The 14504-nt window shown below is 51.0% G+C and overlaps 1 protein-coding gene across 1 annotated transcript in view; it reads left to right on the top strand.

The window, feature by feature from the left end:
• The window catches only part of CACNG2 (calcium voltage-gated channel auxiliary subunit gamma 2), a 59005-nt gene that overhangs the window by 37145 nt on the left and 7356 nt on the right, over positions 1 to 14504 (top strand). Inside the window, exons 2-4 of the mRNA XM_019474804.1 lie at positions 9537 to 9620; positions 13353 to 13493; positions 13994 to 14502. Coding sequence (XP_019330349.1) covers positions 9537 to 9620; positions 13353 to 13493; positions 13994 to 14502 — 734 coding nt within the window. The remainder of the gene's footprint in view (positions 1 to 9536; positions 9621 to 13352; positions 13494 to 13993; positions 14503 to 14504) is intronic.

Here is a 14504-nt window from a genome sequence, read left to right as displayed (position 1 = left end):
GCACTTTGCACCCTGAAGAACCCTAAAGCACACCACATACTTCATAAGCTAATTACCAGCTGCGAGCCTAATTCCTCTCTTGGTTGTGACCATATCTGCTGAAGGAGCAGCTCAGAGTCACACTAGATTTACACCAGTTTAACTGAGGACAGCGTCTCCCTGTAGATCCTTCTGGATGTGTCAATGTAGTGTGGAGTTGGAGATGAAAGATTCAAATTGCCTTTTCTTCTCCTTCATAATTTAAAAATGGCTAAGGAAATTGCATTCAAAAAACCTTGTGAACACAGCATTACAATTGCAAGATTCAAGATTTGGAGCTTGGGAATAGCTAAGCCCAAGTTCCCACTAGGGTAGGGGCTCAGCCCACATCTGAACCAAGGCACTGTACAGCTCGTGGCTGTGTCCCAGGCTGCACAGGCCACTTTTCATGGTGTAAGGAGGGCTGGTTTTCCCTCTTTTCTTGCCTCGTAAATCCGTGCCTGTGCACGGTAACTTCCAATCACCCCTAGAGTTATAGTCTCACCACTGACCCAAAACATGAGCTACTGTACAAGGTGAGGCTGGCTCTGTCCTCTGATGCACGCTCACGGATCAGCAACGCAGTTATACCTGAGGAGAAAAATGCAACCCAATAGGATGAGCTGAATTACACATTTTCTGGCCCATGGATTTCCTCTGCGTACTTCTGAGGAGAGACTAATCCACCTGAGCTCTGGGTCTCTGAGTTCAAGTTCGAGATGGTTCAGTCCTTATGTCCTCATCCAGCTAGGATGTTGTTTACATGCTCTGATTTCTGAGAGTTTGATGTTGTAACCCTATATGCAAAACCTGTCCTAGTTACAATATTGTTGCTGTGATAACAATATTGTTGCTGTGATAGAAAAAAAAAAAAAAAAAAAAAAAAAAAAAAAAGAGAAGCAACAGCTCTTAAATACTCCCTTCATTCCATCCACCCCTTTCCCTCCAAGCTTACATTAGTATCTCCCTTCCTCCAACATCTGGATGTACAGCCATGGATTGGGATTGCCTGTGGTAGCTATGGAGCATCTCCTCTCTTCCCACACCTTATGCACATCATTTCTCTCTCACTGCAGATAATTGCATCACCCTTTCTGCCACTCGGCTCACAGTTGTAGTGTCACATTTGACTCGTTACACACACACACAAATGTTCTTGCTACAAATTGCCAGATTTATTTTTTTTAAATCCTCTGTAATATCTTGATTTCTTTCACTTGCCATTTCTGTTTTGCTTGGACTTCTCTCCATGTCCTGATCAACTTCTGCCTTCACTTTTCCATCCTCCACCCCAGCAGCTCCAGCACTTACGTTGTGCTCCTGGAGTTTAAAACCCAACATCATGCTACAACATCTGAGCACAACTATTTACAAACCCTTTTCTCAATTATTTTTCTGATTCCCAGCTCATTTAAAGACCAGTTCTGCCTCTTCTTGCAAGGCGAAGGCAATAGCTTTCACCAACTCAGCTGATATACCTTGAAAACTCTGCAACAGGGCTTGTACACCAGAAAGTTCCTATGTTTTTCCTACCTAGAGTGACACTAGTCACTCTAACAACTGTAGAAATAGTTTTTAATCTCTCTGCTGAGGAATCAGAGATATTGTCAATGCTTTACACATTCACTGAATCACACAGGAAAATATCAGTTAGAAAAACCAAATTATTTCATTGACATATATATGGAATCATAACATGCATTTGTTATATATGTGTATATAAAACTATTTTCAATTCCAGAATGCCAGCACAGCAGGGAAATGCAAGAAATACAATGTTAGGAGGAGCAAAGTTATCCACAGCTTTAGAGGATTTAGATGAGTCTAATACATTTTTGTGTTTAGTACTATTTTCAGAAGAAATTCAGCTCAGGTTTGATTCTGGCAAAGTCTAGAAAATAGAGGCAATTGTTCACTCGGGGAGATGTTTGTACTGGATGTATGCAAAAAAGGATTTTTTGAATGATGTTCATTATTGCTGTGTTGAGGTTTTTCATTTGTAACTTGGACAGATGTCTAGCAGTCCCTGAAAACCAGCCACCCGCAATGTTTCAGCTTGTAAAGCTCAAATGTGCTGGATTTGTGTTTGCACCAAAACGCGTTCAAGAGCCTTTGCCCAATTTTCCCAGCCAATCTCACTCTCTGCCTGCGACAAAGCATGGGAAATTTCAAGCCACAGTGAGGATATTTTTGAAAGTTACAACCCTGTAAAAAGAGGGTGTTTATAAATGGAAATCTTCATATAATCTTAATAATAGGTTTTGCTACCGCTGCATCTCCACCCACGTACAAGGAATAGCTATAGCCAGCTCTGAGGCAGAGACTATCGGCTACTTAGCAGCACGCAGCAGCATTACGGAGCGGGGTGGGAAGGCGAGGAGGCTGCCGCCTCCAAGGAAAAATGCAAAGCGATTCAAGGCTGAGAGCAGGCGCAGGGTCCAGCCGTAATGCAGCGCGATCCCCGTTCGCCACCGCAGCTGCAGCACCAGGCAGGCGGAGCGCTGCAGGGGGACCATGCGGGTAACGCCGGGACGTGATGGGGCTCTTCCGCACTCCCACACCGCCGAGGCTCTACTGGGGGGGACCCAAGCCGCCTCCAGCAGCACATGTGGTGTCTTCTTCTGTTGTTAGCCCCCTCTCCTTCGCCGGGTGACTGTCAGGGGGGGCTGCAGAGAGCAAGTGAGGAGTAAGAGCTGAAAAAGGCAGAACAAGAGCCTGGTATTGTCTTGGATGGGACTTCTCTCCCCGGTGCTCGGTGGCCATTCACTCTACCTCTCTCCTTCCACCTTGTCATCTCCTCCTCAGTGCTACCCCATACTGGCTTCTCCCACTGCCCATCTATGTCTGCATTTCTTTTTCTATTTATTAACCATCTCCTGACTAAAGTCATCTCCCCAGAATTGGTATTATCAGGCCACTTTACTGCTGTAGCTTTGGTCATTGCTAATGCGCTGTGATATACCCCTTCCAACGGTCTGTAAGGCAGTGTTTGTACCATTTTTACTGCAGTGAACTCCCTTTATCATCTGATCCTTGGCAACAGCTGTAATAAACATGATTATTAATAATAAGGTGAGGAGAGCTGGTATAATGGTTCTACCTTGTAGGCAGGAGGGATATTCTTTCAATAACTATAAGATCAATTTCTATTTTGCATCAGTTCTTTTACAGGCTTCTTCACCACAATATCTGAATGATTTCCAGTGGCACATTAAGCGATGGGGCTTGATATCAGCCACATGTGGTTTGTTCTTTTATCCTCTCCCCAGGGAGAGAATTATGTATGCAACATACTGGTTATGTTGCTAGGGTTTTGTTTGTTTTTTTTAACATATGCACTGCTGCATGTTTATGTTGGAGAAGACCACATCAAAGCAGGCACATTGCGTTTGCATGGGAAGGTGGCAAGACTTCTGATGGTCCTTTGTTCCCATGGGATCTCTGCTATTGCCCCAGGCTCACCCCCGCAGACCCCATTTGCTGCCCCGCTGAGCTTCACATTGTAGTGGAAAGTTCCTCTGTCCCTAAGGAGAGTTGTGGACTCTTTGATCTTAAAATTACCCGCCTGAGTCAAAAGGTATTGCCACTAGCACAGCATCCCCTGCCGCTGTGCAGGCTCAGAGCTGCTAGAGCAGCACCTGCTCAAGCCCCAAAATGACCATCCCTTGTGGCACAGTGGCTACGTTTGCTGGTATAACCCTACACACTTTAACCAAGGCCTTTAAATGTGTACTTAGGCATGTGAAAAGGTAGCCTGATTTTTGTAAGGTGCTATCTATGGAGAGATTCCCCGAGAGGGATAACGAGCACTTTTGCAAAGCCAGCCTTTCTTTTGGGCATGTCAGCACAGGTGGGTAAAAGCAGATGCCCGGGAGCACTGTCTGTGCTCCCTGCCACAGTGCTCTTCATCAGCTCCAAATCCCCCAAAACAATGAGTGCTCTCGAGCACTTCATTCTTGGAAGGGTGGAGAGCAATCAAAATGCCTTCTAAGGGCATTTTTTCCTGTGCTTCCCTTGGCACTTCATGAAACCTCACTCCTTCCTCTTGAAGTCATGTCAGGTTGGGCATTAACAACTCAGTGTCACTAGTGTCGTTTTTTGACAGGGGCAGCAGACCTTCTCTCCTGGTTTGGAAGCCCTTTGCCAATACGTGTAAGAAAGACACGCCAACAGTTTACCACGTAGCTGTGGAATTTGTCTTCCCAGCCCAGAGGCTGGCTCTGAGCCCCATTTCACCACCTGGTACCAAACGGACTCTGCTCAGAAACAGGGTCCTGGAGCAGAAAGAAATGTTTGTGTTTGTGTCTGACTACCTGCCCTTTGTGCGCCGTTTCTCGCATTTCTTTCATGGGTAGATAGCAAATATTAGTTTAATCTGCAACGAATATTACTTCTAAGGCAGGAATCACAAGTGTGAATTTGGGAGAGCTTTCACGTGTGCACAGCCTTCGTGTTTATTTGGGAGAAGGTCACATCAAAGATGAGCACGTTACGTTTGAACTGGAAGGTGGGGAGAATTATCTGGCCCAAAAGATCCAATGTCTGATCACTTTCATATTTTTAATATAAATATCCTCAGGCTATTTCCCTGAGGCAGGGAAATACTGTTATTCCCATTTTGAGTGAAAGAAGAGGGGGGTTAAGTGACTTGCCTAAACTGATACAGGCAGCGTGTGGCAGAAAGAGGTACTGAATCCTTGGCCAACACCAAGCCATCTTTCTGAGCTTTTAGAGACAACAGCTATATCCAGCCCCCTTTATTTATTTCTCTAGAAGCCATCATGCCAAAACCTTTGCTAAATTAGAGAGTGAGACTGAAGGAAAGCTTTCAGTGGATTGCTTTTTTCCATAAATGGAAATATCACAAATCATTCTGGGAAAACAGGTCTTTCTGTTCTCGTCTCTCTTTGTCTGCTTCTCTCCTTTTGGATGTCTTTTCCTCTGCCTCCGGCTCCCAGTTTTCAGATGTACAGTCCTGACCATTTAAAAGTGTTCCTACCCCGCAGGAAGGGAGTAGCTTTTCATTCTTTGGAACTTACTATTTTGCAATGGATTGCACTCTGCAGGCAAGCGAGACTTCTGAAAGAGACAGGGCTGCACAAAGCAGCACAAAAATAAACCGTATCACCAACAATACTGAGCCAGGTTCTCATCGGGGGTAACTCAGTCTGACTCTTGCTGCAGCAGAGCTGACGGCTGCCAGCTGTCCTGGATAGACAGCATGTACCCGAACGATGACCCGGCCGCGTTGGAGGAGGTCTCTCTGAGGGCTGAACGTGCAGTTAACGTTTATTTCCATGCATCTTAGACATTCAGTCCCTCTTGGCAGTATGGCAGGTTGTCTCTGCCCTTAATGCCCCAGCTGGGCAGCCTCTGTCCTGGTCCAGGCACTGGGGTGGTGCCTGTTGCACCAGTCCTAGCTCCTCCAGACTGCATCTTCCAAAGCTTGGGCAGGCAACAAGCAAACGGTGGGGATCTCATCTAAGGACTCCCAGTAATACCCAAAGGACTCAGGGGCTGCTCTGTGATTTTCCACAGACCTGGGCGTCCCCAGCCTTTCTGTCCTGACACAAGTCAGAGCTCCTCCCTGCCTCCTTCGCAGCCTGCACATGCCACAGCAGGCTGCTCGAAGGATGCCCACACCAATATGCCAGGGAGAGGGAGGTGGCTGCGATGAATGAGAGGGACTGAGAAACAGGAGGAAGATCTGGCGGGTGAGCACGAGAAAGAGGATGAGAGGAGAGCCCGAACTGCACTGGGAGAGCTGCAGGGAGGACGTGGAAGCGTGTGGCTTAAGTTTCTCAGAGAGGTGTGCAGGAGAAGCCAAAGAGCTCAACACCTGCCTGTTTCAGGGTTCGTAGCATGAAATAGCTCAAGATGGGAAGAATGGGAAGGGCAAAGGGACACAAGTACAGAGACATTGCTCTTACTCCCTTGAGGGGCTCCCAGAGCCCTACACGCCCTCCCAAATAATGATTTGCTCTTGCTCAGGCATTCAGGAGTATTAACTATAGGGTGGCACATGGCTCTTCCCTCCCTGGCTCTGCAAACCGCATGTGCAGCACGGGAAAAGGCTGTTGTGTCAGACCTCAGCAGCGCTGCTGAGCTGCTCCATCCCCCTCCCCGCGTGTGGCCACGGCGCTTCCACCAGCACAGGTGCCAGGGAGGCTGCTGCACCGTCTCAGCAGGCCACAGATGTCCGTCAGAGAATTGCCGAGTGAGTGACCTTGGCGTAAGAAGTGACATCGAGGCCTTCCCTGCACCAAGCAGGTTTCTGAACCGCCGCCATCCATCGCTCACCTACTCCATGCGCTTGCACAGCCGCTGGCACCAGCGCACCCACACCATGCCCTCTTTAACATGTCCACGTACGGCACGAGGCAGAGGGGTGCTGTCACCCCCATTTCACAGGGTGGGACTCTAAGGCAAAGAGAAGACGTGGTTTTAACAGCATGCCTGTGGCAGAGCAAAAACTGAATCTTGTTCTCTTATATTCCCAGTTAGCGCATTAATGACCTAAATTCTGCATCCTTTCCCCATCCATCGCCCAGAGGAGCTAGGAGGCATCGGAGGAGAGGGTGTGGTAGCACAGGCAAATCGTCAGCATCCAGAGTCACGGCGCTCTGTGCTGAGCACAGACAAAGCAGGGGCTAAAGTGGGACCAACGCTGCCCACCCTGCCCTCATGAACCCCAGCAGGCTTGAGCCAGGGAGGGGGATCAGCCTGGTGCAGCATATCAGCCTGCGGTGAAGGGCAGCTCCTCAATGCCACAGCATTTTAAGCAAGCCAAGGCTGGACACCCCAGTGGCCAAGCACCCTGCTGAGCCAGATCAGCAAGGCCTTTTGGACACTCAGCACCAGGAGCAGATTTTCAAAGAGTCTGCATGTCCCCTCACCCTGCCTAAGCGGCTGAACCTCTAACTAGCTATCCCACACAAATCCATATAGAAGACATCCTGCACAAGATGCAGCATCTTTCCCAAGCAGCTTGATTCTTCACATAGGAATTAATCAGGCTCAAACACAGCAGGAAACAGAGCTGGGGAGAGGGAGAAGAGAGGAAGCAGGGAAAGGATGGCACAGAGTGAGGTGGTTTCCAGATGCACTGCCTCTTCCCTCCCTGGCTGATTCCAACTGGGGGGGCGCTGGCTGTGCACCAGGAGCCTCGCCTGGGAGGTGCACGCAGGCTCTGCCTGCTCCCCCAGCGTGTACGGGCAGGAGGCACCCAGCGTTCAGGATCTGCTGAGCAAGGAGCTGAAATCTGAGGCTGGAGACTTCCCTGGTGCCCCGGAGAGTGGCAGTGTTCACGTGCACTGTACAGCAGTGACTGCAGCCAAAGGACCAGGGTGATGAGCTGCTCGTCTGTCGCAGGCAGATGGCCCCAGGCAGTCAGGGGCAAGCAAGGGAAAGGACCCCCTTCATGCTATATCTGCCTTCCTCACAGGTATTTAAGTGGGCAAGTAGCAGGGTGGGAGTGTGGCAAGGGAATTTGCTTGGCTATGAAGCTTTCCTTCCAGAAGAGCCATGGCTGAGAAGCAGACACTTCTTGAATGAGGTAACTGGATTGGGGATGGGTGATTAATAACCTCCTTTTATAACCCACAGTTTCAATGTGGGAATAACACTTCAGAGGTACATGGAGAGGCTTTGTTCCTACTTTCTTCTCCTATTACTTACCTCTTACATGCACATGCAGCAGACACTCTTTGCTGTCTCTAGCCTCTTCATGGAAGCTCTTTGAACGAGTAATTAAAGGCAGTAGGTATCTCAGAAGCATCAGACACAAGCCAACTGGATTCAGAAGGAGCCGAGCTTGGGGGCTGACCTAGAGGAACCCACCTACCTGCCTTCTACAGCTATTTGATCAGCACTGCGTCCCAAAGCATCCCAAACCTTGCTCCAGCAAGGCTTGGCCTTCCCCCCTTCCTTCCTCCAGGGGCAATCCTTTGAGCTTGGTCCTTCTTCCAGTTATTCCCAAATACCTGAGAGATCATTGGAATTCATCTGGAATAAACCTTCCAAGACATGACTCAGGGACCTGACATGGTCCTTGCAGGTGTCAGCCTGGGTAGGGTTGGCCTGGAAGAGCTCTGGGTTCCTCACAAGCAGCCCTTCCCAGAGGCAACAACCACAAGTGTGGTGGCTTCATTGTCCCCTCATCCTGCACACCCAGCTGGACCAGCGGCTGGGCTCAGGGCCAGAGTGGCAGGCGGCTTTCCCAGGTTGCCACAGCATTTGTCACTCTCCAGACTCGGGCTCCAAACTCTTCTGCTGAGGGCTCAGTCAGCCTGAGCCACTTTGGTGGCTGACCTCTGGTGAGAGGGCCCATGGGATCACCATGCCTATCCACGCACCTCATGCGGACACTGCATTCCTCCTTTCTAGATAGATTATGTCCATCAGTTCTGTGTTAATGGCCAGCCAGTGCAAGTGTCCAGAGGGAAATGTAAGGGAAGGCGGGAGAAAAAGTTTGGGGGAACCCCAGGAGGTATAATGAAATTGCCTTCCACATGGTCACCCCTGTACCAGCATGAGCAACCTGATCCTTTGAGATACTAGTCAACCAGTGGTCATGATGATGACGTGGTTTAAGGATTACGTCTCTGGAGTAGTATTCCTGATTTCAAGAGAGAGACATGAATGACAAAAATAAGAGCCTGGTAGACATCCCAGATGACAAAAGACTGGGAAGATGTCATTGGCCTCCTGCTGGGATGGCTTTGCTGGTCGTGGAGTGTGTGAAAAAGGGTGCCTCAAGACTAAAGCTAGCAGAAGGCCCTGTACGTAAACCAGCCTGATGAAACTGAGGGTGACCAGCCCAGCTTCCCTCACTTATGGCGGAAGATTTTCCTCCCCCAGTGCAAAGGGTGTTTTGCTGCTGAGCTGCATACACACACTTGCACCAAGCTTCTTGTAGCCTTAGTCTGTGAGAGGACAGAAGAGGAGGCCTGATAAAGGTACGCAAAAACAAGCAGTCACACGGAGAAAGTAGATTAAGAGCTTCTGTTCTTCTCGTACCGCACCAAAACAACAGGATGTATCCTGCCCATGAAATGAATAGGCAGCAAATTCACAGCTGAGAGAAACAAACGCTTTTCCACCCAAACCTGATCATCCCGCCATACACAGCACACTTTGCAGCATGACCCAGTCTCTGGCTCCTCTACCCATCCCACCTCCCGCAGTGGCGGGCAGTGCTCTCCTGTCCGTCTGCAGCAGGAGTCATACCTGCCAGCCAAAGCCTCTGGTGCTCTCCACCGTTGAGCAAGGGGCGCTGGGCTAGGTGGGCGTCAGGCTGGATCCAGGCGGTGAATCCCATGTTCCTGTGCAAATAAGAGGGAGATACGTGTGCGAGTGTGCGAGAAGAGTACCTGGGCATTTAACGGGCATCCATACACGAGCGGGCGTGCTGCCTGGGAGGAAGGCAGGGCGGGCACAAAGGGCGATGCAGAGGGTAGCTTTTCCTGCGAGGCAGGTTTCAGTGTTCTCATTTGTTCTTTTTTTCTCTTGTTCCCTAGGGAATTTTAAAGGTCTGTGTAAGCAAATTGATCACTTCCCTGAGGATGCAGATTATGAAGCCGATACAGCAGAATATTTCCTCCGTAAGTCTGCAGGCTCTTCTCCTTGCAATGGCTCGTAGGTGCTAGCGTCGGGTGCCTTTTGCTTTCTGAAGGTAGGGTGGTGGAGATGCTGGGACCTGTGAAGCTCAGCAGGCCAGAGGAGGCAACCCCAGAGCCTCACCACTCCCCAAAAATGGCTCCGCTCTAACCGCCCTGGGGCCCTGCCCATGAGACAGTGCAAGTTTCGAACTCATAGTAACAACCAGTGGCATTTTTTAATAACAGCAATTAATTACAATATAAATCCAGAGCCTTAATTCAAATCTATTGGAGAGCTGCTGAGTAGGCATAAAGTCAGGACTGGGCTAGCTGGAGCAGTGTGAGCGTCTGTGAGTGTGTGTGTGTGTCCTCCTAAAGCAGAGGATGTTTATATTTCCTTACCTGATACTCCAGTTGCACCAGATTTAAGAAATTAGCTGGATTGTGTCCGAGGAGCACCTATTTCTGTCTTCACCTTTCCCCAAACACCACTTGCCTACAGAGGCTGCAGATCTGATCCTTGATGTTTTTAGTGATTTTAGTGATGGGAACAGGAAGCAGGAGTAAGGACAGTCAGAGCCCTTTGAAGAAAAGACCTAGTGCTCACCCAGAGCGCCCTGGAAGAGGTGCCGTACCCCAGGCACATGGCATCTCCATAAAGAAACCTAACCTGAGCTCTGAGTCCAGCCTGGGACGTGTGGGTGAAGCTCGCACCGCTTTGCACATGGGGACAGGGAAGGCAGCCTGGCCAGCAGGGCAGATCCACATCATGTGTTGCCCTCCCTGATCACAAGTCAGCATTTCCACCTGCCCCAGAAGCAGGAGCTTGCTCTTCCGTTAGTACAGATGAACAGGGATCACTCCTTCTCTTAGGTCCCCACCTTGCTACCCTGCCCTCCCTCCACAAGCCCAACACCTTTCGACATCACGAGAAGAGATCTTCTCTCTTCAGAAATCTGAGATAAGAGCTTTTGACCTCCCAAGGTTAAGCATCAGAGGTCTCCAAAGGCCGGGAGTCTTTCAGAATAGCTCCTTGTCATCCGGGTGTGCTCCAAGCCAGATGTGGAGACCCAGCCCTGCGGCAGAGATGAGAGAGATAATTTAGGCTCTGTGAGGCTCATTTGTATGTGAAAAGAGGTGGATCTTATGCTGCTGCCTCTTGGTTTCTCAAACAGTTCTTCATCCACTGTAAATTGTAAATAACCCAGGGAGATTGCTCCTTTCAGATGCCTTTCTGCAGCATCAGTCCCTTAATCGCTGCGTGGCTCCTGAACGGCAGAGCTGAAGACTGGGGTTTGATCTGGTTTGGCACAGCAACGGTGCAGGCTGCCTCTGAGGGCAAACCAGCTCTTGTAGAGTTGTTTGGGAGCACGGAAGCTGCTTGCAGCATCAGCTGTGCTTCAGAAAGAAGAGTTGGGGGAAGGGGGCGAACATCTCAAGAAGGATGGGTCTGTTCCCTCAGAGGGAACAAGATCTGAAGACAAAAATTGGCCCAATATCAGGATCTGACGGTGTCCCTAGGGTAGAGCCCTTTTTAAGAAAGAACCAGGTTCAAAGAGGGATTTGGCAAGTCAATAAAGGACTACTTGGGTCAATCCTGAGGGAAGTGGGATTTCTGTTGGCTTAGACCTGACTGTAGAGGGACCCCACTGAACAGCTTCTTCCCAGGACTTCTGCCAAACCAGAGCCCCTGGGCACTCTGCATGGGCAATGCCTGGCGGTACTGGCAAGAACAGCTAGGAAATGGTTTATTAGTATTAGACTAGGCGATTCCCTCATTCAGGGGACCAGGACAATTGTGGGGCAGTGCCCATAGCCTGGCTAGAAGGGCTCAGACTTTATTTCTGCCAGACATCCACATAAGGTTTCTTAGGCTTTTTGAAATCAAATGCCTGTTGTCAGAGAGGAAGCAGAAGCATCCCTGTGTTTCTTTGCTAGAGGACACTCGAGTTAGAGAGTAGACATGATACAAGGGAGCATCCGAACACCATCATGAGTCCCCTTCTCTTTAGACCAAAGGCTCTGGACCCAGAAAGACTGGATGAGATTCTGTCCTTCTCTTGCTGGCATGGTCCTCCTGAGGGGCAGAAAGCAGGGGCTGAGCGAGGCTGCTGTCCTCCCCCATCACATAACGCCCGCAGCTCCCCATGTCAGCCGGCAACTTTGTGTTCTCCCAACAGACATGAATTTCAGAATTAAGACCCAGATAAAACCGATGTGGTCAGGGCCAGGCTGCAGGACTGACCGAGCACCCCTCTAGAAACCCTCTGAACAGCGGATGCCTGCTTGATGTTTGCTTAATGCCATTTAAGCTTTGTATTGTCAAATCCCGACTTGCTTTCCAGAAGCTATTAAGATGGTTATTATCACTATCCTGTTCCCTGAAACACAGCCAGGCAGAACTGGGAAGCAAGAAAGGTTTCTCCCTGCCTTTTGCATTCCCCATGCACAGGCAGTGGGCTAGGGCCCCCCTCAAAGAGCCAATTGTTTGTGCCTGGTAGGATCCTGATACCAACAGGGTCTTTGAAGCACGGTCTCTGCCTGCTTAGGAAAAAGTCCTGTGCTTGCTTCAGCAGGGTTCATTCTTGCAGGCAAGGAGGGATTAGCTTTCATCCCCCCTTCCAGATCTTTGCTCCACAAGCAGAATTGCACCAGCCTGTCTGATACCTTTCTTTATCAAGCAAGGCTTCATTTCACACTTGAACAGCTTATTTCCTCTTGGGAAGGGAGGAGGGAAGGCCTTCTTAGTTAAAAAATATGAATATTGGCAACACGAACTCAGGCAGACAGTTGGTACCCACTGAACAGCCCACGAGCAGTGTGTGCGTGTGCGTGCATGTGTGCGCAGGTGTGCATGTACACAGTCCTGGCCTTTTGCTGCATGAATACGAGAGTGCCCCCAGAAGCTTTGGGGTATGTTTTGCACGCGCGTATGAGCATATGCGTGCATCTATGCCATTGCCCTCTGCTGGCTGAGCTCTTCCCGTATCGACCGATGGAGAGGGTGCGTGTGTGGGAGCTGGCACATCCAAACACATCACTGCCCTCTGGAAGGAGACCAGTCGTTCAATCCCTAGGATAAGCCCCGTGTTTCAGCGCGCAGGGCTGGGACTTTCACTTCTCAGTCCTCACTGCAGCCGCAGAGCAGTGCATGGCACCAGGAGCTCCTTCCCAGCCCTAAAAAAAAAAAATCTCTCCTTGAGATGCTCAGGTCCTTTCGGGAGGATTCGAGATTGAGCAGCTCCGTGGGAAGCATTTCGGTTGCTGCTCTTTGAAGAGCGGGCTCGAGCGGCAGCGTCCTGCAGGAGGAGAAGCTGGATGGTGGCACTGCTCCCCCTCCAGCCTGTAGTCCCCCCAAAAGCAGAGGAAAAGCCAGCGTGAGGGGGGGCAGGCTCCCAGCTCAGCCACTGGCCCCGCAGCCCCCTCCGCCTCCCTGTGCCGGGCCACCAGCTTTGCAGCAGCACCAGCAGCCAGGGCGCGGGAGAGCTGCTTGGGACCGCTCTCTTTTTCTGACACTCTTTGTTTCTCTCTCCCTCCCTCCGTCCCCCACCGCCTTTATCCCTCCTTGAATTACCTCCCGCCTGCACATTGCCCTCTGTCTCTCCCCTTCACCCCCACCCACAAAACATGCTCGCGTCCCCCCGTCCCCTCGCCCCGGCACCGTTTTCGTGCCCCTTTTTCCTCTCTCTCACACCTGTGCTGTTCTTTCTGCCTCTCTCCCTCTTTCCTCCGCAGGGGCTGTTAGAGCCTCTAGTATTTTCCCGATCCTGAGTGTGATTCTGCTTTTCATGGGTGGACTCTGCATTGCAGCCAGCGAGTTCTACAAAACCCGACACAACATCATCCTTAGTGCCGGCATCTTCTTCGTGTCCGCAGGTAAAGGGATGCACAGGGCCTGACACCCCGGAGATGGGCTTCAGGGGGTGGGGGGGCTGTCCAGCCGGGGCATCCTGCAGGGGCACGGTTGCCTAGGCAGGAGCGCGTTTGTTTCCCAGCCCTGATGAGCCTTATTTGGGGTGAAATCAGCCTCCCAAGGATGCATCTCCGCCCTGCCTGCTCGCCTGGCAGAGGCAGGCAGCAGCACCCTGCAGGCAGGGGCTTTCCTGCTGCTTGGGAGCCGCTGGAGTGAGAGGGTTTCCCTACGTCCGGCACCTCTTAGGGACCAGCCAGGAGTGCAGTCCAGGGATGCAGCAGGCACGTGAGGAGGGTCTTGCCCGGGTTTCCCAAGGGAAGCTGCCAACCGGGAGGGGACGGGTGGTTGGGGGCCCTCCCTTCCCCACCTCCCGGGGGCAGGGGCTTAACCCCACGGCCCCCACCACTGCCTTGTGCGACCCTCCTGACATCTCCCTCTCTCTCCCCCGCCGGCCGGCTGGCAGGTCTGAGTAATATAATTGGCATCATCGTATACATATCAGCCAACGCTGGAGACCCCTCCAAGAGCGACTCCAAGAAGAACAGCTACTCCTACGGCTGGTCCTTCTACTTCGGGGCCCTGTCCTTCATTATAGCCGAGATGGTGGGAGTGCTGGCCGTCCACATGTTCATAGACCGGCACAAACAGCTGCGTGCCAACGCTCGTGCCACGGACTACCTCCAGTCCTCCGCCATCACCCGCATCCCCAGCTACCGGTACCGCTATCAGAGACGCAGCCGCTCCAGCTCCCGCTCCACCGAGCCTTCACACTCCAGGGATGCCTCTCCCGTCGGGATCAAAGGGTTCAACACCCTCCCATCAACAGAGATCTCGATGTACACCCTGACCAGGGAAGCGCTGAAGGCAACCACCACCCCCACCGCCACCTACAACTCCGACAGGGATAACAGTTTCCTCCAGGTTCACAACTGTATCCAGAAAGAGAACAAGGACTCTATCCACACCAACACAGC

This window comes from Aptenodytes forsteri, unplaced genomic scaffold (genome assembly GCF_000699145.1).
Source record: "Aptenodytes forsteri isolate BGI_AS27 unplaced genomic scaffold, ASM69914v1 Scaffold284, whole genome shotgun sequence".
NCBI lineage: Eukaryota > Metazoa > Chordata > Aves > Sphenisciformes > Spheniscidae > Aptenodytes > Aptenodytes forsteri.
Note: the sequence above shows the minus strand (reverse complement) of the source record. Positions and strands in the feature narration are given on the sequence as shown.